The 22,776-nt window shown below is 33.4% G+C and overlaps 6 protein-coding genes and 1 long non-coding RNA gene across 10 annotated transcripts in view; 5 read left to right on the forward strand and 2 right to left on the reverse strand.

Annotated features, from left to right (window-relative positions):
- Positions 1-22,776, forward strand: part of LOC107398445 (uncharacterized) — an 86,908-nt gene that overhangs the window by 21,327 nt on the left and 42,805 nt on the right. The window lies entirely within an intron of this gene.
- On the reverse strand, positions 1,200-2,980 carry LOC658060 (dipeptidase 1). The gene is made up of 9 exons (XM_964473.5): positions 2,815-2,980; positions 2,706-2,766; positions 2,499-2,661; positions 2,319-2,454; positions 2,120-2,270; positions 1,831-2,074; positions 1,695-1,776; positions 1,427-1,647; positions 1,200-1,374 (listed from the first exon to the last, which is right to left on the reverse strand). Exons 1-9 carry the CDS (start codon positions 2,870-2,872, stop codon positions 1,237-1,239), a joined length of 1,254 nt encoding a protein of 417 aa, XP_969566.1. The 5' UTR covers positions 2,873-2,980; the 3' UTR covers positions 1,200-1,236.
- Positions 5,077-6,229, reverse strand: LOC103313899 (tenascin). Its single transcript, XM_008198365.3, has 5 exons — positions 6,163-6,229; positions 5,963-6,047; positions 5,794-5,916; positions 5,370-5,507; positions 5,077-5,316 (listed from the first exon to the last, which is right to left on the reverse strand). The coding sequence occupies exons 2-5, from the start codon at positions 6,021-6,023 to the stop codon at positions 5,090-5,092; spliced, it is 549 nt and encodes a 182-aa protein (XP_008196587.1). The 5' UTR covers positions 6,024-6,047; positions 6,163-6,229; the 3' UTR covers positions 5,077-5,089.
- Positions 8,607-9,398, forward strand: LOC103313909 (uncharacterized). The gene is made up of 4 exons (XM_008198405.3): positions 8,607-8,764; positions 8,871-9,107; positions 9,155-9,199; positions 9,281-9,398. Exons 1-4 carry the CDS (start codon positions 8,698-8,700, stop codon positions 9,364-9,366), a joined length of 435 nt encoding a protein of 144 aa, XP_008196627.1. The 5' UTR covers positions 8,607-8,697; the 3' UTR covers positions 9,367-9,398.
- On the forward strand, positions 12,415-16,793 carry LOC657901 (glucose dehydrogenase [FAD, quinone]). Its single transcript, XM_964328.4, has 2 exons — positions 12,415-14,201; positions 16,362-16,793. The coding sequence occupies exons 1-2, from the start codon at positions 12,738-12,740 to the stop codon at positions 16,710-16,712; spliced, it is 1,815 nt and encodes a 604-aa protein (XP_969421.1). The 5' UTR covers positions 12,415-12,737; the 3' UTR covers positions 16,713-16,793.
- On the forward strand, positions 16,862-20,024 carry Wwox (WW domain containing oxidoreductase). 2 transcript variants are annotated; one of them, XM_064357298.1, is made up of 3 exons: positions 16,862-16,976; positions 17,028-17,836; positions 19,542-20,024. In XM_064357298.1, exons 2-3 carry the CDS (start codon positions 17,061-17,063, stop codon positions 20,002-20,004), a joined length of 1,239 nt encoding a protein of 412 aa, XP_064213368.1. In that variant the 5' UTR covers positions 16,862-16,976; positions 17,028-17,060; the 3' UTR covers positions 20,005-20,024. The 2 variants fall into 2 exon arrangements, with proteins under 2 accessions (XP_064213368.1, XP_015837994.1); XM_015982508.2 differs by having other exon boundaries at positions 16,886-17,836.
- On the forward strand, positions 20,038-20,973 carry LOC657739 (28 kDa heat- and acid-stable phosphoprotein). The gene is made up of 4 exons (XM_008198402.3): positions 20,038-20,190; positions 20,248-20,453; positions 20,498-20,777; positions 20,825-20,973. The coding sequence occupies exons 1-4, from the start codon at positions 20,181-20,183 to the stop codon at positions 20,884-20,886; spliced, it is 558 nt and encodes a 185-aa protein (XP_008196624.1). The 5' UTR covers positions 20,038-20,180; the 3' UTR covers positions 20,887-20,973.

A 22,776-nucleotide genomic window follows, 5' to 3' on the forward strand; every position in this document is an offset into this window, starting at 1 on the left:
TTTTTCTTCTTTTTCGACCAATAAAATATTAATTAAATGTACAGAGTGAGTCAATAGTGGGTTATTTCTGACATGTTCTAAGACGCAACCAAAAATACTAATTTCACTTACCACTTGGAGACTGTTTAATTTTTAAATTGCTTGTTTATCTTTTAAATAATACTAGTCCATAATGAAATTTTAGTAAAACTGTTAAAACAAACTTGACAATACCCAAATAATGTAACCGTGAATTAATTTTGAATTTTTTTAATGATTACCGATCTGGTCTGCTGGAATCAGTATTATTGGTTGCATATTAACAAAAATTCAGAAATAATCGACTATTGATTCACCCTGTATTGACAAATACATCAAGCTGTATTAAAAGTTCCTGTGACAAAAAATTATTTGAGCCTTTTTTCACAAGATATAGCTTTTCAAAATTAAATTTTTAGTTGATTGTTTGTTGTTACAGATTATAATTTTTTGACTTTAGTTCGCGGAAACGATTGTTTTTGCAACATTAAACAAATACCTCTTGAAAAAAATTAACAATTAATGTGTAATGATGTGCAAAACAATTAAAAAACTTGTAAATTCGCCAATAAATTATATTCGACATCCTAGAAAACAAAATTAAAAAATATATAAAAAAGTTGCTTAAAAATCTGTTTTTAATTGAACGTCTTTTACCACCATACGAGAGTTTGTCCGACACTTTTGAATCACCCTGTATAAGTTTCATGTGTTGTTCACTATCTTACTTCCAAACGGTATTCGTAAATTGAGAGTATTTTACTTTTTTTGTTACATTTGTTACATTTTTGTTAAAAAAAACAATTTTTGTCTGTTTTTGTGTTTTCGTATCAAAATTTACATAGATATAAGATTTTTTCGCTGACATTTAACGTTAAAACTAATTAACATGCGCGTATAAAAAGTATTTCTTACATATTATTTACTGCATTGTTAAAAATTCGAAATTGAAAAAATTGAAATACTAATATATCAAAAATTTAATAATTTTTTAAACGTATTCATTTACTTGCATTACCTGTTGTCCTGTTAGCTATTTAGCTACACAAGAGGTTCCCCAATTTCTGCCGGATTTTCTCAAAGAGAAAAAGGTTGGGAACCACTGCTCTAGACTGTAAATTTTATTTTACCATGTAGTAACCATTTACGACGGAATAAATATTTTTTCTATTAAAAATGAGTTAAATGCGAAAACTTCTTTATTTGGCACTATTTCGATTACAATTTGAGGATAATAGCCGATATCACGATCGAGATAAATGTCGGTAAAACCCCGACTGAAGCCGTGTTTTCTGCTAAATCTTCATCCGGAATCAAACTTTCATCAGGCATTGATGTGGCCAATTGATCCCTTACCTACAAAACCATCAAAAATAATTAATTAGTCAAAGTAGTGCCACCAACGCACCGCTTCCACACTCTTAAAAACCCTATACAAATTCTTCCCGGCCAATTTTTCCAAATTGGCAATAGTCCACCTTTCGGGATTTTGTTCCTTAAGTTTGTCGAACAAATCAGGATATTTTGACACATCCTCTAATCCCTTGGGAACGCTACTAACCCCGTCATAATCCGAACCAATCCCCACACAATCGATTCCCGCCTTATCGACAATATGGTTAATATGCTCTAAAAATTACCAATTTTCTTACAAAAAAAACCTAATAGTGTCATACTTATGACATCATCGATCGTCGCGTTGTCATTCCCGACAAAAGCGGTGTAAAAATTCACCATTACAACCCCTTGGTTTAGTTTCTAAAATCGGGGAAAAACCGCTCACGTGATCCAGCGTTACCAACCCATACTTACAACTTTCTCTAAAACGTCATCTTGTACGTTTCTATGGTGATTATGAACAGTAAAGGCCGAAGAATGTGAAAAAATGACCGGTGCTTTTGATACGTCAAGTGCACGACTCATAACATTGTGGGAAACGTGTGACAGGTCTACCAACATGCCCAATCGGTTCATTTCTAAAACGATTTTCTCACCAAACTTAGTTAAATTCACTTCGGGTGAATTGTTGGAATCGTCAACCGGGGAAGCGTCGGCCCTAATTAATTAATCGAATTAAAAATTAAATTATGTTTTTTAATACCATGGAAGGTTGCAAGTGTGTGTTAGAGTCATATATCTGACACCAGCGTCGTAGAATTGGCGCAAAAGGGCCATTTTATTGTCGATAGAGTGCCCACCTTCCAGGCCAATAAGACTCGCGATTTTTTTATTTTTGAAAGCGTCCAGAATTCCTATTGGTTGCAATTAAGTTTCTTATTTTATTTTTTTCAAAAATTTACCATCGGCCGTTGTTACAAACTGCATACGGTCGCTAAACTTTTTGATGAGCCTTTGTATAACATCCACTTGTTCGAAACTGCGCGAAACAATCGTGCTGTAATTGCTGGGATTGCAGTCCACGTAAGCAACCCAAAACTATTTTTTTTATTATTTTGGTCAAAAATTTGAAAAGTTGGTACCTGGCCTCCAAGTTTGCCTTTTTTTGCTCGTTCCAAGTCCGTAAAACATGACTTACAAGCCTGGAAACCGAAAACTGTGTCGTTACTTAAGTCTGAGTCGAAGGCAAATTTCGAAATTTGGTTTTTTAGCTTTGAGTATAAATTGTAGGGGAGGTCATTGTGGCTGGAAAAACAATGTGAGAGAGATTAAAAAAGGTTTGTTTTTACCCATCGATTAGTGGAAAGTTATCAAGGGCGGTGCGACCTGGTGTTAGATCTGGAGTTGTTGCTAAAAAATATTTTTTGATAATGTGATTGGACAAAATTGTTTTTTTACCTGGGAGAGAGTGACACAAATATGGCAAAATAGCCAAGAGTGATAATAGTTTCAACATTTTAACGACTGCTAACACAAGTAATGAATAGTGGACGCAAGCGAAAAACGTTACATATAAAAAATGGAAGGGATTTATTTCATTCAAGAGGGATTACTAAAAGTACTGAATTTTGCCGTACGGTGTCATAGAATTTTATTATATGTGTTTTTGAAATAGGATTATGAGATTAAAAAAATAATAGATTGCTAGATTAAGTAATAATGTGAATGTCATATAGATAAAAATACGAATTACGTCCAAGGACATACTGCACAAAGGCTTTTCCGTCTAAACTCTACATTAGAAGTACTGGAAGTTCTGAGAGTGAGAGTCGTCTGACAGTTTATACCATAGTCCGTTAGGCGCTATCACCTTTTTTATTTTTAATGGAAAGCTATGTTTTTTACTGCATTTTTGGATTAAGCGAGCAATATTAATGAAGATTTCATCAGTTTTTCTTATATCTGTAAGGTTTTGAAATATTTATATTCGGTTCACTTTCATAAAAACCATTGTGGTGCAAATAGCGTACCCTTGGCATTAACTTTTATATTAGTTGTCATGGTAACAGCTTAGTCATTTGCACCACAATGAACCGAAGTTAGTGTTTTTTGAAAATTTTTAGATTTACACCTTTCAGTTTAAAAATTGATCATTCTTTTATTTTTTTACTTTTGAAATTGTTTTTGGCCCATTTACAAGTTTCGAGTTTTTTGTGATGTTTTCAAATTAAAAAAAATAGCAAACTTTAAATTTTTAAGGCTAAGTTTGCAGAAATTTAAACTCCTACAACTCAAAATTTCCAAATGAAATGCTACAATTTTCATTTCTCTAATTGGTAGAGAATTCGATCTGTATTGTTTTAGTTTATGTTTAATAGTTTTAGTTTATGTTTAAAGTTATACGAACTTTTTGTTGGCATTGAAAAAGCTATTTGCCATAACTCTTTCGCATAATTTGCCATGGAATAAAATAATATGAAAAATTAAAGTTTTTAAAATTTAAATGCAATTAATTTATTGAGTTTTTTGCAAAAATAGCTGTTGTCAAAAAAATTGTTGTGTTTGTATAGCAAACAAAAAAAATACAGGCAGATAGGGCATTAAGTTTTCAATAGCAAGACATAATCCAAAATTTTGATAGTAAACTAAAAAAAATCAAACTTTTACCAATTTGGACTCCGCTCCATATTTTTCTAAACGCTGCGAAAACAGTTACAAATGCAAGAAAAATGTTTGAATAAAAGTTGTAGAGAATTAATTTTCCTACAAAAAAGTTCAGAAGGCCATGTCTTTATCTTCAACCATTTAGGCTCCAAAGTTATTCAAAGATACTCAGATTTGCTTCATTATTCCGGTGGTCAAGTATTGGAAAGTTAATTTGTACCTAAACCGTTGAAGATGGAAATATGGTGTCGTGGACTTTTTTATAGGAAATTTGATTCTCTACAACTTTGTTCTTTACACTTTTTTTGTACCTTCAACCGTTCGCAAAAATATAAAGTGGAACGCAAATTGTCAATTCTAAGCGGTAATTCTTTGCGCACCGTCGCATATTTGTTAAAACGCTGGGAATACGGTTGAAGATACAAAAAAAGTGTAAGGAATAAAGTTGTAGAGAATTAAATTTCCTATAAAAAAGTCTGCGACACCATATTTTCATCTTCTACAGTTTAGGTGTAAATTAACTTTTTGTTACTTGACCACCGGTAAAATGACACGAATCCGTCACTTCAATGTCTTTGAATGATTTTAGGGCCTAAACCGTTGACGATAGAGATATGGTTTCGCGGACTTTGTTAAAGGAAATTTAATTCTCTACAACTTTCTTTCTAACATTATTCTTTTATCTGTAACCGTATTCGCAGCGTTTTGAAAATTACGGGATGAAACGCAAATCTTAAATATTTTTTTTTACATTTCTTATGAAAATTTTAGTCGTCTCAGTTTTTCTCAGTCTGTTAAGAGTGCAAAGCTCAACATTCCTGATTTTTTTTTCTAAGGAATTAGTGAATTGGTTGCTTTTGAATTAATTTAGAACGATTTGGCGCCGAGACAGAAGCGCCCTCATTTTTACTCAGCCGTACTATTGTTTTGGGTGCAGAATATTTCGTCTCCTAACTTATTGTGCTCCATAACTTAGATATAGGGATAGTTGATGTAAATGTGCGTTGTAAAAATTGCCAACCTTGCAAAAATAAGAGTTCAAGGTAAAACAAAAACTCGCCAAAAACTACTATATATTTAAAAAATACAAAACGGACAACAATTTAACATAAATTAGCACACTTTTGGTCGAAGCAGTCGATTTCTCTTGAACGAAATTCGAATCTGGAATACATCTCCGGCCTTTAATTTTAAAGCCCCGTTTACACGTACAAATCCGATTCAAACACTCAATTTTATCAGTACAGTCATCACCGCAATAACACTGATGATCAGAGTCACATTCCTCATCCAAACCTGTGAAAATCACCAATTGAACAAATTTTCAAAACGAAAAAATTGTCACAAACCTTTGCTTTTGATGCACTGTTTGTTAAAAAAATGATGAAACGACCTGCACGCACAGTGCTTGTCCACACATATCCCCTTAAGCCCTAGCGCAGTCTTGCAAATTGTTTTGTGCGTACAGGGAATCACAGGAGTGGCAACTTAAAAAAATAATAATTCTGTAGATAAATTATAAAAATTGAATTGTTTCGTTTCAGCTGTCCTGTCCGCGAAATGACTTGCTAGCGCTCCATAAACAGATAATTTACAACACCGCGTCTTAATTGCTTTTAACTGCTGCTTCCTAATTAAAACAAACACTCGTGTTTTGTCATGTATTAGAGTTACCGATTTTTATGTTAAAGACAAATTGTAGTTTTCGAGCCCACACACATATGTTTTACGGCTGTTGAAACACTTGGAGTAATATTTTAATCAAGGTCTTACTTTGGACGCAATGGTCGTAAAACACTCGGAAATTGTCACGACACACGCAGGTTCCGTTTTCACAAAAAGTGTCCAAAGTGCCGCAATTTTCGTTCGATTCGCAAGGGCCATGTAGGGCAGAGCCTGAAAAAAGTGTGTTTTTATGCTAAATGGTGATTTGGGGGAATACCTGAAATTGTGGAAAAAAATGTGGTTAGAAGAATGATTAGAGGAAGAGTTGCGTAAATCATAATTGACTTGTTTGCGTGATCTATCTGAAATAAAAAAGATATCAGTGAACAATTTGTTACTTTGTCTTGAGGAAGCGATTATTTATTTATTTATCAGTGGTGTTGTTTGATTTTTTTTTCGAGAAAATAAACAGCTTACCGCGGGTTTCGAATTTTTCCTCACTTTAAAACAATGTAAAAATACCACAAGCACTTTTTTAATAGAATTAGCTGAAAATAGTCAACGGCGTTCTCGCTAGCACGGTGATAAAGAGCGACTGTTCAAATCTGAATTCATCCATTCATTGATAAAGGAGACATGAAACTATTCTCTCGGCAAGCCAGCGGACAGATGCGATACATATGGATAAGTTTCAAAAACAAATTTGTATTCTCAATGACCAGGTGATTTGTTTTGGCCATTTAAGGACGGAAAGAAATTTCCGTTTGGGATTTCAATTGCCAAGTGTGTCAAGCGTCAAGTTGTAAATCAAATCGACTAATTCGGTTGACATCCAAAACCATTTTTTAATTCAGATAAATTGTCTCAATTTGATTGAGAGATTTAGGACCACAGTAAACGGTTCGACTTTTTCCCATTAATTACGCATTTGGCGCCTTTCAGCGTGTTTATAAACAAATCCGTCTTTATCACCCATTAACACGAAAAATTAAAGAGTAGTAATAAAGCGATCAGTAATAAATTCCATTTTGATCAGTAAAAAATAATAAATGGTCATTATTTAATTCATTTTTGCACAGTAAAAAATTTAAATGACAAGTAAACCACGCACAGTCTTTTATTAAAATTTGTCCCTAAAACTAAAATAAAACATACCCTTCGAACGATTGAACTCGAAAATGTAACTTTTGAGATGATATTATTTACAGTGCATTTATTATTTTACTGTGCATTTAATATTTTTACCGTGCACTTATTATTTTTACTGTGCATTAATTATTCTTACTGTGCATTAATTATTTTGACTGTGCATTAATTATTTTGACTGTGCATTTATAATTTTTACTGTGCATTTATTATTTTTACTGAGCACACCTATTATTTTTACTGTGCATTTATTATTTTTATTTTGCAATCATTATTTTTACTGAGCACACCTATTATTTTTACTGTGCATTTATTATTTTTATTTTGCAATCATTATTTTTACTGTGCACTTATTATTTTTACAGTGCATTTATTATTTTTACTGTGCATTTATATTTTTATTGTGCATTTATTATTTTTACTATGCACTTATTATTTTTACTGTTTATATATTATTTTTACTGTGCACTTATTATTTCTACAGTGTATTTATTATTTTACTGTGCATTTATTATTTTTACTGTGCATTTATTATTTTTACTGTGCATTTATTATTTTTACTGTACACTTATTATTTTACTGCGCATTTATTTTTTTACTGCGCATTTATTATTTTTACTGGTCACTTATTATTTTTACTGTGCATTTATTATTTTTACTGTGCACTTATTATTTTTACTGTGCATTTATTATATTTACTGTGCATATATTATTTTTATTGTACACATATTATTGTTACTGTGCACTTATTATTTTTACAGTGCATTTATTATTTTACTGTGCATTTATTATTTTTACTGTGCATTTATTATTTTTACTGTACACTTATTATTTTACTGCACATTTATTTTTTTACTGCGCTTTTATTATTTTTACTGGTCACTTATTATTTTTACTGTGCATTTATTATTGTTACTGTGCACTTATTATTTTTACAGTGCATTTATTATTTTACTGTGCATTTATTATTTTTACTGTGCACTTATTATTTTTACTGTACATTTATTATTTTTACTGTGCACTTATTATTTTTACTGTTCACTTATTATTTTACTGTGCATTTATTTTTTTTACCGTGCACTTATTATTTTTACTATGCACTTATTATTTTTACTGCGCACTTATTATTTTTACTGTGCTTTTATTCTTTTTACTGCGTACTTGTTATTTTTACAGTGCATTTATTATTTTTACTATGCACTGATAATTTTTACTGTATACTTATTATTTTTACTGTGCATTCATTATTTTTACCGTGCACTTATTATTTTACTTTGCATTTATTATTTTTACTGTGCTATTATTATTTTTATTGTACACTTGTTATTTTTACTGATCAAAAATACTTGTCGTTTAATTTCTATATCAATATTAAAAATATCTACAACAAGCGACTCGCACAAGCTGTGCATATAAATTGGCAAAACCGTGAAACGTTCATTGTTTCCTTGTAAAAGAATTCTTCGGATGTTGTTACAAGAATTATTTTCGTCCCTCAGACGTATTTGCTGTTGTAAAAGCGCGAATAAATGCTCAAATAGTTTCGTAATTGCACTCCAAATAAAAATAAACTGTTGGTTGTTGAACTTGTTAGCTCTCGCTACTGATTTAAACTTCTCCAAAATCGTCTTGAATGATGAAATTGAATGTGATTGAACTTTCGGTTATCTCATTTGGCAGCGATTTATGATAATTGATCGGAAGTTGCGGTCAATAGATGAGTCGGCCGTAAAGACGTGTTAGGATGACACCACAAAACGAGTGCATTCATTTCGGAAAATGCGGTTTTTACCCTATTTCCTCAGGAAGCAGATATGAATTGGCTATAAATCCGTAAAATCGTCGCATTCCCATTCATAGTTCGAAATGAGGCTCGTCATTCTCATTGTTTTATTACTTTCAGTAATTGAAATATCAAAATCTAATTTCGTCTGTAAGTACTTATCGTCTAACAACTATAATTTACGAGACCTTTGGCATCGTTAAAGTGTCAGGCGTTTAGATAGTGTTTGAATCGGTGTCGAAAAAAACATTTTTAGGGCTGATTTCGTGCCACGATAACACGGAATGCTCGCATCTCAAAAACGCAAAGTGTCTCAATGGGTTCTGCAATTGCGGGAAAAAGTACAGCGTGTGCGAGGATTTGAAAATCATTGGGAGGGAATGTGACGATTTGAGGACGTGTAACTTGAGTTATTCGGAATGCGGGGAAAATGGAAAATGCGTTTGTAAGGAGGGGTTTATGCCAGGGAGCGATTTGATGAGTTGTCTCAGGGGTGAGTGGTGAAAATTGTGTTTAAAATCATATAACAAAATGATTTAGTGGGTGGACAAGTGGCCGGGACGAATGTTACGGAAGACAAGCTCGGTGAGTTGTATTTCTGGTTGCATAACTAAATGTTTAATTAGGGAAACCAGAAATAATCGGGATTAATTATTCTTGTTTCAGGAAATGAAAAATCACTCTCACAGTCGATTTCCGGTCAAGGATGTGTGTTTTTATTATTAATTATTTTTTCAGTTTTGTTTTTGTGATTATTGAAATAAAATAAGCATTTGTATGGCGACGATGGCTTGTGTTACTCACTTTTTATGACAATTCTGGGTGTGAATTTTAATCATCTAATCGGTTTTCGAGAAAGTGATGAGTTGGTGACAAACAAAGGAAATCGGTTTTTAACCACACCCGATCTTATTCAAAATTTTAATCTTTTTAAATACATATTCCATAATATTCACACTTTTAATAACTAGAGACCGGATTTTTGTGATTATTTAGGTGTCAAAGAAGATTGTAGTAAAAGAGAAATTAGGTGTAAAAATGATTTTACTTTGATTAATTCCTGTAGCAAAAAAAAATTAAAACTTAATTTTTATTGCAATAAATTCCATTATAAAAACAAACAACGAAATCGTTTTCTAAAAAACTTAAAATTCTCTATTATTCAAAAAAACTATAAAAAAGTTAATCAATCGTTGAATCTAAAAATTGTTTTAAATTTGCTCCTGTACAATTAGTTCGTTTTTCTCTAAAAACTTACAATTGTATGGAAAGTTATTTAATAAAAACACACGTTTTCTCACAGAGTTATTTATTTTTTATTTTTGGACAACTAATAGTTTTGGTTAATTACCCTTGTTCAGTTCCTACGTCAAATGTTTTCAAACAAAACATGAATTTTCTACTTTTACATTAAAATTATTACAATTATTGACAACATTTGATTTTTATTAGCTGTTTATATCCAGAACTTCTTTGTAGATTGTCTTAGTTTGTCATTAAGTAATTTTTTTACAACTCCTGGAATACTTTTTACAAACACTACTACTTTGAGGCATTTTTCAAAGTGGCTTCTCCAAAATAAGTAAATAATAAATAGAAAATGGAAAATTTATAAAAGTATAAATACCTAATATAGAAAAATAAAAAATTCCAAAAATAAAAACAAAAACTGACGTTAAGAAACTAAAAAGCTGAAACACAAAAATAAAAGATAATGACACTGAATTCCTTATATAACTGAGAAACTGAAAAAGCTGTAGAATTCAAAAAGAGAAACACTAATAAATTGAAACACTCACATTATAAACAAAAAATCGAATAAACTAAACTCTAAAAAAGCTGAAAAACAAAAAACTTATAAGAATAGTGAGATTGAAACTCAGTAGTGATTGAAATAAGGGAGAAAGAATGAGAAATTAAACAACTATAGAATTGCAAATAAGGAACATAAAAAAATGGAAAACTGAAATTATAAGATAGTGAAACCACGAAAAACTGAAACATGTAGGAAATAATTATGAAAATGTCGGATTTGCGAGGGCCATGTTTTTTTTTAACAATGCCTTTAGGGACTTGCGAAATTTTTTGGTACTAAAAATTAGCAAATTGGTGTTTTTTTCTAAATTGGAAAAGTGCTTAAAAACTTGCAAAATTCCTAACATTCTAATGACACTCACTTCGTTCGTATCAATTTGTAACCTTCCTCTTCAATATTAAGAACACTTAGGACCAGTTTATAGCAGCGTCATTAATTTAATTCGCAATTAAATGCGTGATTAACTGATCACATGACCAAATTGAACAAATGTGATTGGTCTATTTGCGTTGTTAACTTTTAACAACGAATTAAATTTTAACACAGCGTTCTATAAACCGACCCTTAAGTAATTATGAGATTGATAAACTGAAAGCCTAAGAGACAAAAACACTTCTAAGTATAAAATTAAAAAACTATTATGTAAATTGAAAAATATATTGCATGTTTTTTTTAAACTAAATACGAACAAAAAATTTGAAAAACATTTTATTATAAAATACATTTAAGATAACACATGTCAATTTAGGAATTTAGGAAAAATAAAAATTGTGTCAAATACTGGGTGTTTAAAAACCGACGCACCAACTCAATAGTGTGTGTAAATAGTAAATAGTAAATAGTGTGTAAATAGTGTAATAGTAAATTAAAATTACTAATTCATAACAAATTTTAAACAAATGATTCGGAATAGAATTCGATCAACAATGAAAATGAATTATTTTTTAAACGTTTTCCTAGGAAAAATACCCACTTCTATAAATTGTAAGTTTTAATGGATTTTAATTTTTTTAAATTCAAGAAATTGCTAAAGTCTGATAGTAAATTAACAATTAATAATTATTTATCATTGTGTTAGGAAACGATTGCTTAGTGTGAAACATAAAAACATTAAAAAATAATGAAAACCGAAGAAGTTAATAAAGAAGAAATAAAAAAAATAAAAAAAAAGAAATAAGTTTGGTGCTTCAAATTTTTTAAAATATGACTTTAAGTTTTTTTCAAAATTTTTTTCGTAATTTACACATGTTTCTCGACAAGTTATCACTAAGTTGGTGCGCCGGATTTTGAACACTTTGTATTTACATTTTTTATAAAACAGATTTATTTCAAGTTTTAAGGAAAGCCTCCAAAAACTGGGGGTTATGAAAGTTTCCTAAAATCCGGTCTCTATTAGTAACTAACTACTGTACTATTTGTTTACCTTTAAAAGTACAGTGGAACTCGGTTATACCGAACATCCAAGAGAGTTCATATAATAACCTAACGTCGTCTTATGGAGTAATTTTTAAGTTAAATGTGTTCTTAAGTTGGAAATAGATAACAGTAAAGTATTAATCTTTTTTGTTGAGAAAGTTACGTAATTACATCACTATGTAAGATCACCCTAAGATGGCAAATACTTTATTTATTTACTTATTATTGTTTTTGTATCACTTTTAGAATCTTTCTGTAATATCGGAATTGTTTATTGTTTCCTAGAACGTAACAAAAGTTCGTTATGCCAGAGTTCCACTTTACGTTACATGTTTTATATTTTTTCGAATAGTTTTACTGTAAATACCCAAATAAAAAAATTGAAAAAATAAATAAATTTATTTCATTACGACTTTTTCAAAAACGAACCGAAAGAGCGGAAAACATTGAAAAATGCGTGTCAAATTAATATTTGAATTGACCATCGATTTGACGGTTTTTGCGCCAAGTGTTACGAAATCAGCCACCTATTTAGTGCGCTTATAATTAAGATAAACATTGATGATTCAGTGTCTGTGTTGTTTAGAATCTCATTGGCAATCACCCACATTCTCCTATTTCTAATCGTGCATCTCAATTGCCTAATTAATTTCCCGTGAAAGCTATCACGGCGAACATGACACAAGAATCGCGTCGCAATCTCGCATAATTTAATTCAAAATATAACCGAAATTCCAGATTTAATTAAACTTGCGTAACGCGAGTGCGGCACACGTCTGTAAAACTTTTACATAACAATTTCACAGATGTGCAAGATACCGCCGTCCTTGCCTTGACCAAACTGCCCCAAATCGCAGTCGCGCCTCGACCACGGTTGAAAATGCCGCGAAAATGAAGACAATCCTGTGTTTTACTGTGCTTTTCTTGTGTGCAAACTCCCAAAACCTCCTCAACGACTTCCGCCGCTTTTTCGGGGCGAGTGACGTCCGCGACACCGCGAATTTTCGCAAAAGCTACGACTTTGTGGTCGTGGGGGCGGGCTCCGGGGGCTGCGTCGTCGCCAACCGTCTGAGCGAAAACCCCGAGTGGTCCGTCCTGTTACTGGAAGCCGGCGATGACGAAAATTTTTTGACCGATGTCCCGCTAATTGCCTCGCTTCAAACCATCACGAGCTACAATTGGGGCTATAAGAGCGAAAGACTCGCGACGGCCTGTTTGGGGCTCATCGACGGCCGCTGTAACATGCCGAGGGGCAAAGCCCTGGGGGGCACCTCCGTGATCAATTTTTTGCTATACACCAGGGGCACCAAGCAGGACTTTGACCAATGGGCTGAGTTGGGAAACCCAGGCTGGGGGTACGACCAAGTCCTCCCCTATTTCATCAAATCGGAAAATTGCACCAAATGCCGGGAAATTGACGGGAAATATCACGGGAAAAGCGGCTACTTGAGTGTGGAACACCCGGGGTATGAGTCACCCCTAGTCAAGCGTTTCATAAAATCCGGGGAAGAACTGGGTTACAAGAACAACGACCCTAGCGCCCCCTATGGACTGGGTTTTTCCAAAGTTTTGGCAACAATGAGGAACGGGATGCGGTGCAGTGCCTCTAAGGCGTTCCTCAAGCCCATTTTACACCGCACAAACTTACACGTGTCGATTAAAACACGTGTCACCAAAATCCTAATCGATCCGAGCACCAAACAAGCATACGGCGTCCAATTTTGGAAAAATCGCCGAAAATTTACCGTCCTAGCCACCAAAGAAGTGGTTTTGTCGGCCGGTTCGATCAACAGCCCCCATTTACTGATGCTGTCGGGCGTGGGCCCCCGGGACGATTTAACCCGTGTGGGAATCCCCCTCTTGCAAAATTTAAAAGTCGGGTATAACCTACAGGACCATATGGCGATGTCCGCACTGGTGTTTTTCGTCAATGAGTCAATCACTGTGTCGGACCGTGGGGTGCAAAACCCCGTTGATATTTTTAATTATGTGTTTAATGGAAGGGGGCCCTATACTATACCTGGGGGGGCCGAAGCCCTGGCTTTCGTGCAGACGAAGTATGCAAAAATCGGGGGTTACCCCGATATTGAATTGGTGTTAGGTGCCGGGGCGCTGAATGGCGATGTGTATGGAAGTTTGAGGAGTCTTTTGGGGATTCCCCGAAGTTTGTTCGAGAGGGTTTACGCCCCACATGCGTACAAACCGGCGTTTAGTATCGCACCGGTTTTGATGAGGCCCAAAAGTCGAGGCAGGGTTGTGATCAAAGATGGGAATCCCCTGCATTGGCCTAAATTAATACCGAATTATTTCGAGAATGAGGAGGATGTCAAAACAATGGTCGAGGGGATCAAGATGGCAAGTATTTATTAATTGCACTAGTTTACTAGTTCTTTTACCAAGAAAAAATTAGTGCTGATTTTGTTCAGTGATTACTAAAATATACAGGGTGGTCCAGCTCAGCTTCCGTCTTCTGTAGCTCAGTTAGTAGTAAAGTTGGACTTTTGATATTTTGTTGACGTTATTTACACTCTAGAACGTATTTTAGGAAAATATTTTTGATTATACAGAGTGTCCCAAAAAAGTATGACTTCATAATATTAATTTTTTTAATGAGTAAACTATCACTTTTTTTGCTTGTGAGGATACCGTTTTAGATTGTTACATGTCCTTAATTTTTTTTTAATCGACTCAGGAATTACTTGAAGAAATAAAAACGAAAAAAATAGGTTTTACACCTTCAGTTTTAAAAATTAATAAAAAATAAAAACGGTGCTTTTTTGATGACATTATTAGTACCAGTTAGTACGTACGTCTTGAACAAGGTCTCACAGACTTATTAATCAAATATGATTAATCTGAATTACTACAGGGTGTTTACAATTTACTTCCAAACTTTTTCAATTTTTGTATTTTTTTTTAATTAAAAAAGTATATTTTTTATTACAATCCTAACGTAAATCCTAAAACATTTCGAATTATTCGATAAAAACTTATTTTTTCAAGTATTTTTACGACAATTTTAATGAACATACAGGGTGGCCCAGGTCAACTCTCGTCTTCTGTAGCTCAGTTATTAGTGAAGTTGGACTTTTGATATTTTGTTGATGTTATTTACACTTTAGGACGTATTTTAGAAAAATATTTTTGATTATACAGAGTGTCCCAAAAAAGTATGACATCATAATATTATTTTTTTTAATGGTAAACTATCACATTTTGTGCTCGTGAGGATACCTTTTTAGATTGTTACATGTCTCTATTTTTTTTTAATCGGCTCAGGAATTACTTAAAAAAATAAAAGCAAAAAAATAGGTTTTACATCTTTAGTTTTAAAGATTAATAAAAAATAGAAACGGTGCTTTTTTGATGACATTTCTAGTACCAATTAGTACGTACGTCTTGAACAAGGTTTCACAGACTTATTAATCAAATATGATTAATCTGAATTACTACAGGGTGTTACAATTTACTTCCAAACTTTTTCAATTTTTGAATTCTTTTCATTTAAAAAAGTATTTTTTTTTATTACAACCCTAACGTAAATTCTATCACATTTCGAGTTATTCGATAAAAACTAATTTTTTTAAGTATTTTTATGACAATTTAAATGAACATACAGGATGGCCAAGGTCAACTCTCATCTTCTGTAGCTCAGTTATTAGTAAAGTTGGACTTTTGATATTTTGTAGACGTATTTCTGGAAAATATTTTTGATTATACAGAGTATCCTAAAAAAAAGAATGCAACATAATATTTTTTAATGGTATGCTATTGTTTCTAAAGTTTTTTCAAATCGGTTCAGGGATTACTTTCAAAAAACATAAAAACCAAAAAAATCTCGTTTGCATCTTTGGTTATTTGATAAATAACCATCAAACTTAATAAGTTTGTTAAATGTAGGTCAAGATGTATGTACTAATAATGTCATCAAAAAAGCACTGTTTCTATTTTTAATTAATTAATTTTTTTATTTTTTTAACAGTAATTCCTAAAGCGATTTAAAGAAACTTTAGGGACATGTAAGAAGCTTGAAAGGCAACCTACTGAGCACAAAAAAATAATAGCATGCCATTAAAAATTATTATTATGACATAAAACGTTTTTTAGGACTCTCTGTATAATCAAAAATATTTTCAAAAAATGAGTCCTATAGTATAAATGAGCTGGATCGTCCTGTATATTTTAGTCATTAGTGAGTAAACAGAAAATAAAATCAGTATTAATTTTCTCTTTATTAAAGAATTTTTTTATAAACTAGTGTTATAGCCACTTATAAAGGTTACTGGAACACATCTCGTGGCTGTGATTACGCAAAACTTTCACTTTCTTTGAAAACAATCAATTTCAGCCAATTATACAACGCCGCTTTTTGTCCGTCCTGATTTTTTCTTTGTTTTGTTGACACAGCTTCGTAATTATTTTGCACATCAATAATGCAAGTACAAGGTGAACACTAGTGTTGTTCTTGACCCACAGAACATTGTCGCAATTGTCTACAATTAAAACAATTTTCAGGCGATTACAATTACGCAATCTCGACATTTTCAAAAATACAACATTACAATGATTACGACCCCATTTCCTGGGTGTGAAACTGTACCATTTGGTAGCGACGAGTATTGGGCTTGTGCCGTTCGGCACGTTGCCACCACTCTGGGGCACCAGGTTGGGACCTGCAAAATGGGGCCCCCGAGCGATCCCGATGCTGTGGTCGACGAGAGATTGAGAGTTTATGGGATTAAAGGGTTAAGGGTGGTCGATGGGTCCATCATGCCCAATGTGGTGGCCGGACATACCAATGCTGTGATAATGATGATTGGGGAGAAGGCTTCAGACATGATCAAGCAAGAGTGGGCAAGAAAGTGACTAGAACCGGTTTTTGGTGCATAAAGTACGGGTTTGTTGATTGTATAAGACTGTAATTAAATAAAAGCGATTTTCTATTGACGTGATACTTTATTTGTCCCCCTCAAAAGACCATTTCTTGCGATTTATTTGAATATTCCCGCGCATACCGCCAACCAAAAAAACCAAAATCCCCTAGAAAATTTATTGTTTATTTTCGCTTGATTTTAAGCAAAAAACCATCAAAAACATTAAGGGTGCAGTTTTATTAACTAACACGTTCTTGTGGGTATTTAATTGCTGTAGTCCTACCGGACCGCTCGAAATCGTGGTTAGTGTTTGAGGTTATGTTAGTGGAGCCCCCGTAAAATGAACCTCCCGGAGTCCGACAGCGAGGACGAGTTGCCCCCCGGCTGGGAGGAGCGCGTGACGGTCGACGGTAGCGTTTTCTACGCAAATCATTTAACCAAAGCCACGCAATGGACGCACCCCCGAACCGGGAAGAAAAAGCGAGTCTCGGGGGATTTACCCTTCGGTTGGGAGCGTTGTATTGACAAAACGAGCGGAAAAGTGATTTACGTGGACCACGAGAACCGTAGAACCACTTACACTGACCCAAGACTGGCTTTCGCAGTTGAGGAGAAAGACCATCCGAATGATTACAGACAGAGGTTTGATGGGTCAAGTACAGCCCTTCAGGTGTTACACGGCCGCGATTTGAATGGAAAAGTTGCCCTGGTGACGGGGGCTAACTCGGGGATTGGGTTTGAGACGGCGCGGTCTTTGGCCAAACATGGGGCCAGTGTGATTTTTGCATGCAGGGACTTGGAGGGGGCTGCCGAAGCCATTGCGAAGGTTAGGGAGGAGAAGGAGGCGGCGGGGGAGAATTGTGTGGCGATTTATCTCGATTTGGGGGATTTACACAGTGTGGACAGTTTTGCCAACCAAGTGAAAACAATGTTTAAACAGATTGATATGCTGATTTTAAATGCGGGGGTTTTTGGACTTGCTTTTAGTAAAACAGTGGATGGTTTCGAGACTACGTTTCAAGTGAATCATTTAGGACATTTCTATTTGACACTTTTGTTGAGACCTTTGTTGGTCACAGGGTCAAGAGTTGTTGTGGTCTCATCAGAGTCTCACAGGTGAGGTGTGCCAACCTTGCCAGTGGTGTCCGGTTATAACGAACTCAAATAATGCGTCAAAATAAGCGTTAAATTAAAAAAATATTAAATAAGACGAAATAACTAAGTTTTGTAAAAAAATATGAATCCTTTGCGATACATTAATATGTAGGGTAAGGTGGGGCAGCTTCGGACGACTTTTTTTTTGGAACCCTTCAAAAGTTTTTGAAATTATTTCGCAGTTTAAACGTTTGCACCTTTAAAGAGCTTATGTATTTGTCTACATTTTTTTATTGATTGTAAAAAAACATGAATTATTTGGAAAGCAGTAATACAGGGTGACACAGGGGTGTGTAATTGGTCTATAATTTTTTTATTATCTAAAATATTGCCTTAGTTTTACACAAACTAAAAATGTTTTTTAATACAGGGTGGTGAACCAAAGTTAAATTTTTTTAGATGGAAATATTTTTGCATAATTAGATTCTACACAAAAAATAATGTAACTTTATATAAATTATTATAGGTGTATTTCTTTTCGTTTTGGAATTATTCAATTTATCTTATAAAAAAGATCAATTTTTGAAAAATTACTACGGAGTCTCCAATGAATATTTTTCAACACAGAAAAATTCAGAATACTTTGCAGTTTTAGCAAATTGTCGACTTTTACTTGAAACACGCAAATAATGTACAGAGTGTGCCAAAACACAATAACTAATTTTTTTCAAATTGATCACCATGTATTCTTGTACACGTATAGATAGCATTTCTGATAACCTTTTTATGATATGTAATTGCTTAGAAAATTTGAAACATTTTTCGAGATTAAAAAAAAATATTACAAGAAAATTTGTAATCTTAGAATCTGATAAGTCAAATGGTAGTTTATGTTTTGATATAATAATAATACTTTAATAATTATAATAATTTATTTGTGGCACTAAAATGGTTACAATATAGTTAGTTACAACAAGAAAAAAAATACGATAACAAAATTTAAATTTTCTACAAGTTGTTCTTACCTCAATTGGCCCAGACAATAAATGAGAAATAACAAAAAATAAAAATAAACAATGTGATTGAAGAAAAATAAAAAAATATAACAAAAAAAATATCTAATTCTATTTAACAAAATTATAGAGAGGAAAAAAACACATAAGAAAAATAGAAAAATCATTTTATAAGAAACTTTCTGTATTTGTGTTTAAAATTGCTGTTTTTATAATTTTTTAATGTTAGATAAACTTCATTGTAGAATAAGTACAGACTGATCCAGAAATACTGAGTCTGTTGGCAACACTGGACTTAAATTTTTAAGGACACCAATGCAGTACGCTTTCATTTAAAAACAATTTAACATTCTTGTGGGGTTGTACGTCAAATAATTGTCAAGAAAAATAGAATTCGGTTGCAATGTTGCAAATTACGAGCACAAATACTTTCAAATGTGTTGCCAACAGACTCAGTATTTCTGGATCAGTCTGTAGATATGTACTAATATGACTAATCACATTAGTAATTTAATTATTACTTGATGCATAAATGAATTTTACTGAAAATCTTACATAAATTTTACTGACACATAAATGAATTACTCAGGTAATTGCTGAAAACCCATTAAAAAAACATTGAGCTTATGGAGAGATTTTCGGTGCTTGAGAAATAGTTCGTTATAGCCGGAAGTTCGTGATAAGCGGGTTCCACTGTAACAAACTTTTTCCAGATTTTCGAACTTGACGACTGATAACATTTCCGTGCAAACTCTTTCGCCGGAAACCCCGGCCAAATACTGGGACATGACGGCTTACAACAATTCCAAGTTGTGCAATGTGTTGTTCGCCCGCCTTTTGGCGAAAAAGCTGCAACCTTTGGGGATCTCCGTTTTCAGCCTTCACCCTGGCAATATGGTGTCGTCAAAACTGGCACGTAACTGGTGGCTTTATCGCATTTTTTTCGCCTTTGTTCGGCCTTTTACCAAGTCGCTACAACAAGCAGCAAGCACTACAGTCTTCTGTGCCACCGCAATTGAGTTAATTGGAGTCACGGGGGTCTATTTTAATAATTGTTTCCGTTGCGAGGAGAGCCCGAGTGCGAAAAACGACGACCTGGCGGAAATGCTGTGGAAATTGAGCGTGGAAATGCTGGTCGGAGTGGTCGGGAAAAATATCTTGTCAATAGATTTTTGAATAAATGTTTGCCAATCTGGTGATTTTCGTTGTCATTTGGTGCGCTGTTGGTAGTGGTGTGAGTTGACATTTCGAGCATCCTCCAAAATAATCCCATGCTTTTTTCGTAAAAAAAGTGAGCAAAATTACAGTTTTTGTGATATTAGCGTGAATTGTATTAATTTCCGGTGATAAAAATGCCACGAGGTGAGTAAAAGTGCGTCGGCGTGCGTGAAATTGCGTCACACCTTGTCCCCGTTGAAGGTAAATTTACGAACCACAAGGGCCGTAATCGCCGGTTTACCAACCCGGAAGAGCTCGAAGAGGAGAGAAGACGCGAGGAGCAGAAGAAGAAGTGGAGGCACCAGCAGGGCGACGACACGTCGAGCAGCGAAGACGAAGCATCTGGTGATAAAAAAATAAGCGAGGAGGAATCTGATGACAGCGAAGAGAGCAGCGATGAAGGAGAGGTTCGTTGACCCGCCGAGGGGATTTTTGTGACCGGGGTTTGCAGGTTAAGGCCAAAGGCGTCTCCAACCTCATAGAAATCGAAAACCCCAACAGGGTGCAAAAGAAGAGCAAAAAATTAGCGACTCTAAACACGGAAGTAGACAGTAAGCCCCAATTGTCGCGCCGAGAGCGCGAGGAAATCGAGCGGCAAAAGGCGCAAGCCCATTATCAGAAATTACACGCTGAAGGCAAAACCGAACAAGCCAGAGCTGATCTGGCCAGGTTAGCAATTATTAAACAACAACGAGAAGAAGCGAAAAAGCGGAGAGAGGCCGAACAGAAAGGTGATTGTCACTAATTGGCAGTTTCGAGCCTAAAATGAACATTTTAGAGAAAGAAGATGCGGCGAAACTCAAGTCAGCTCAGACCCAAAAAGCGTTGGGGAGAAAGTAGACAACTAATTTTTCATCAAGGAATTTACTATTTTCACTGTTCATGTAATAATTCTTTTATAGCAATTAAATTCTACTAAGTTTGAAACTTTTCGTTTTCTTCTTTGTTTTGCCCCACGTTTAAACTACGGATACCTAAAGATTAGGATATATAACGTTCCCGTCCTAGGTAGTTCCGTTAATGTCGCCAGAGAGCGCACTTGTTCCATTACCATTAACTTTTCAGAAAAAATGGTTGTACTTGTACAACGGTTAACACACAGCAAATAAAAAAATATAAACAGATAGATTATTAAATTCTTAATAGTAAGACATAAATATAATGCAAAAATTTTATCGTAAGCTATTAAAAAAATCAAATCTTTTACCAATTTACACTCTTGCCCCACATTTTTTAAAACGCTGCGAATACGGTTTCAGATGCAAGAAAAATTTTAGGAAGAGAGTTGTAAAGTATTAAATTTTCTACAAAAAAGTTCGCGACACCATATTTCTACAGTTTAAGTATAAATTAACTTTCTGGTAAAATGAAACGAATCCGTTGCTTGAGCGCCTTTAAATGTCTTTGTTGATAATAGAGATATTGGGTGGTATGAATAAAAATGGAGTAGATGCTAATACTACACTACAGTGAAGTAAATGCTATTTTTTTAAGTAAATATTTTACTTATGGGAACAAAAGACTGCAGTTCAAATTAGGTACTATTACTTCTCCATAGTAGTACCTACTTCAAACAATGTGATTCTGGTCGTCAATGTTGGTGGCAAATTTAAAATCTTAAATTTTAAACTTCAAATAGTATAACAAAAATTTTATATCTTAAGGAAACTTCAACGGTATTACCCTCAATGGTAATATTATTTCCGGATATAACCAATTCGTGTGGCCAACATATTTTTAACGCATAAAATTTATATTTTTATTAATTTTTTTTTAAACAAAACAAACAATCTCCCCTTTCAAAATAAAGCAAAATCGAAAAGATAAAGACTTTTATGTGTAATTATTAATAAGTTTTATTTTTTTACATTATGTTCTTCTTTTTTGATTTTTTTTTAATGTATTTTTCAATTTTTTGTTGTACTGGCCAGAAAGACAAAGAAATATACTATAAACAAATGAAAAATAACGACATTACTCAAAAACCAATGACGTCGCAAATATTACAATGATGTCAAAATGTAGCGTTTTTAGGAATAAAATCGACCTGTTCGAGGATTTTTTTGAAAAATAACTCACAACAAAAATATGAATTTTATATGTTACTTTAAACTCACTCTTAATATCAGGACATTAATTTTTTTAATTCTGAACATTAGGAATGCTCTGGATTAAAAATGTTACAGTATATATTTCTAGGAAAAATATTTCTTATATTTGTACAGTTCATAATTAAATACATAATTAAAGTCTTTTTTTAATAAGTTCTCTCATCATAATTTCTTCTAAATCTGTACATTTTCCTGCTACGCTGTGGCCACATTTTTCAAAAAATAAATGAGAATTAGTAGCGTAGCGTGTACTCCAATTTTGTGTAACACTTGTAATAACACCTTCTTAAAAGTGAAGAATTTACCACAAATACACGCAAAATTGAAGTACTTCTAGGTACTACAATCATTTATACTACGGGTTTAGTACCTTCCGGAAATTTCAAAGTAAATACTTTGAGCAAAAGTAGGTTCTACAGCGAGTAGAATTTACTTGAACAATTTACTACAACTTTGTAGTATTAGCATTTACTTCATTTTTATTCATAACACCAATTTTTCGTGGAGTTTAAAAAAAATAATTCTCTACAACTCCCTTCTCAACATTTGAAAAATACGGGACGACGCGCAAATTTTAAGTTTTAAATAATTTTTTTCACATGTTTCTCATGAAAATTTT

Source organism: Tribolium castaneum, chromosome 6 (assembly GCF_031307605.1).
Source record: "Tribolium castaneum strain GA2 chromosome 6, icTriCast1.1, whole genome shotgun sequence".
Taxonomy (NCBI): domain Eukaryota; kingdom Metazoa; phylum Arthropoda; class Insecta; order Coleoptera; family Tenebrionidae; genus Tribolium; species Tribolium castaneum.

What these genes read in the sequence shown, in the direction of transcription:
- LOC657739 (XM_008198402.3), top strand. An exon ending in AGAGCAGCGATGAAGGAGAG is followed by an intron (nt 20,454 to 20,497) that starts GTTCGTTGACCC and finishes CGGGGTTTGCAG; the next exon opens with GTTAAGGCCAAAGGCGTCTC. An exon ending in GAGAGAGGCCGAACAGAAAG is followed by an intron (nt 20,778 to 20,824) that starts GTGATTGTCACT and finishes TGAACATTTTAG; the next exon opens with AGAAAGAAGATGCGGCGAAA.
- LOC658060 (XM_964473.5), bottom strand. Translation starts at nt 2,872, where the DNA reads ATGTTGAAACTATTATCACTCTTGGCTATTTTGCCATATTTGTGTCAC. An exon ending in AACTTTCCACTAATCGATGG is followed by an intron (nt 2,662 to 2,705) that starts GTAAAAACAAAC and finishes TTGTTTTTCCAG; the next exon opens with CCACAATGACCTCCCCTACA. An exon ending in ATGACGTTTTAGAGAAAGTT is followed by an intron (nt 1,777 to 1,830) that starts GTAAGTATGGGT and finishes CCCCGATTTTAG; the next exon opens with AAACTAAACCAAGGGGTTGT.
- Wwox (XM_064357298.1), top strand. Translation starts at nt 17,061, where the DNA reads ATGAACCTCCCGGAGTCCGACAGCGAGGACGAGTTGCCCCCCGGCTGG. An exon ending in GTCTCATCAGAGTCTCACAG is followed by an intron (nt 17,837 to 19,541) that starts GTGAGGTGTGCC and finishes AACTTTTTCCAG; the next exon opens with ATTTTCGAACTTGACGACTG.
- LOC103313899 (XM_008198365.3), bottom strand. Translation starts at nt 6,023, where the DNA reads ATGATTTACGCAACTCTTCCTCTAATCATTCTTCTAACCACATTTTTT. An exon ending in TTACGACCATTGCGTCCAAA is followed by an intron (nt 5,508 to 5,793) that starts GTAAGACCTTGA and finishes TATTTTTTTAAG; the next exon opens with TTGCCACTCCTGTGATTCCC. An exon ending in ACAGTGCATCAAAAGCAAAG is followed by an intron (nt 5,317 to 5,369) that starts GTTTGTGACAAT and finishes TGATTTTCACAG; the next exon opens with GTTTGGATGAGGAATGTGAC.
- LOC657901 (XM_964328.4), top strand. Translation starts at nt 12,738, where the DNA reads ATGAAGACAATCCTGTGTTTTACTGTGCTTTTCTTGTGTGCAAACTCC. An exon ending in TGGTCGAGGGGATCAAGATG is followed by an intron (nt 14,202 to 16,361) that starts GCAAGTATTTAT and finishes AACAATTTTCAG; the next exon opens with GCGATTACAATTACGCAATC.
- LOC103313909 (XM_008198405.3), top strand. Translation starts at nt 8,698, where the DNA reads ATGAGGCTCGTCATTCTCATTGTTTTATTACTTTCAGTAATTGAAATA. An exon ending in ATCAAAATCTAATTTCGTCT is followed by an intron (nt 8,765 to 8,870) that starts GTAAGTACTTAT and finishes AAACATTTTTAG; the next exon opens with GGCTGATTTCGTGCCACGAT. An exon ending in TTTGATGAGTTGTCTCAGGG is followed by an intron (nt 9,108 to 9,154) that starts GTGAGTGGTGAA and finishes AAAATGATTTAG; the next exon opens with TGGGTGGACAAGTGGCCGGG.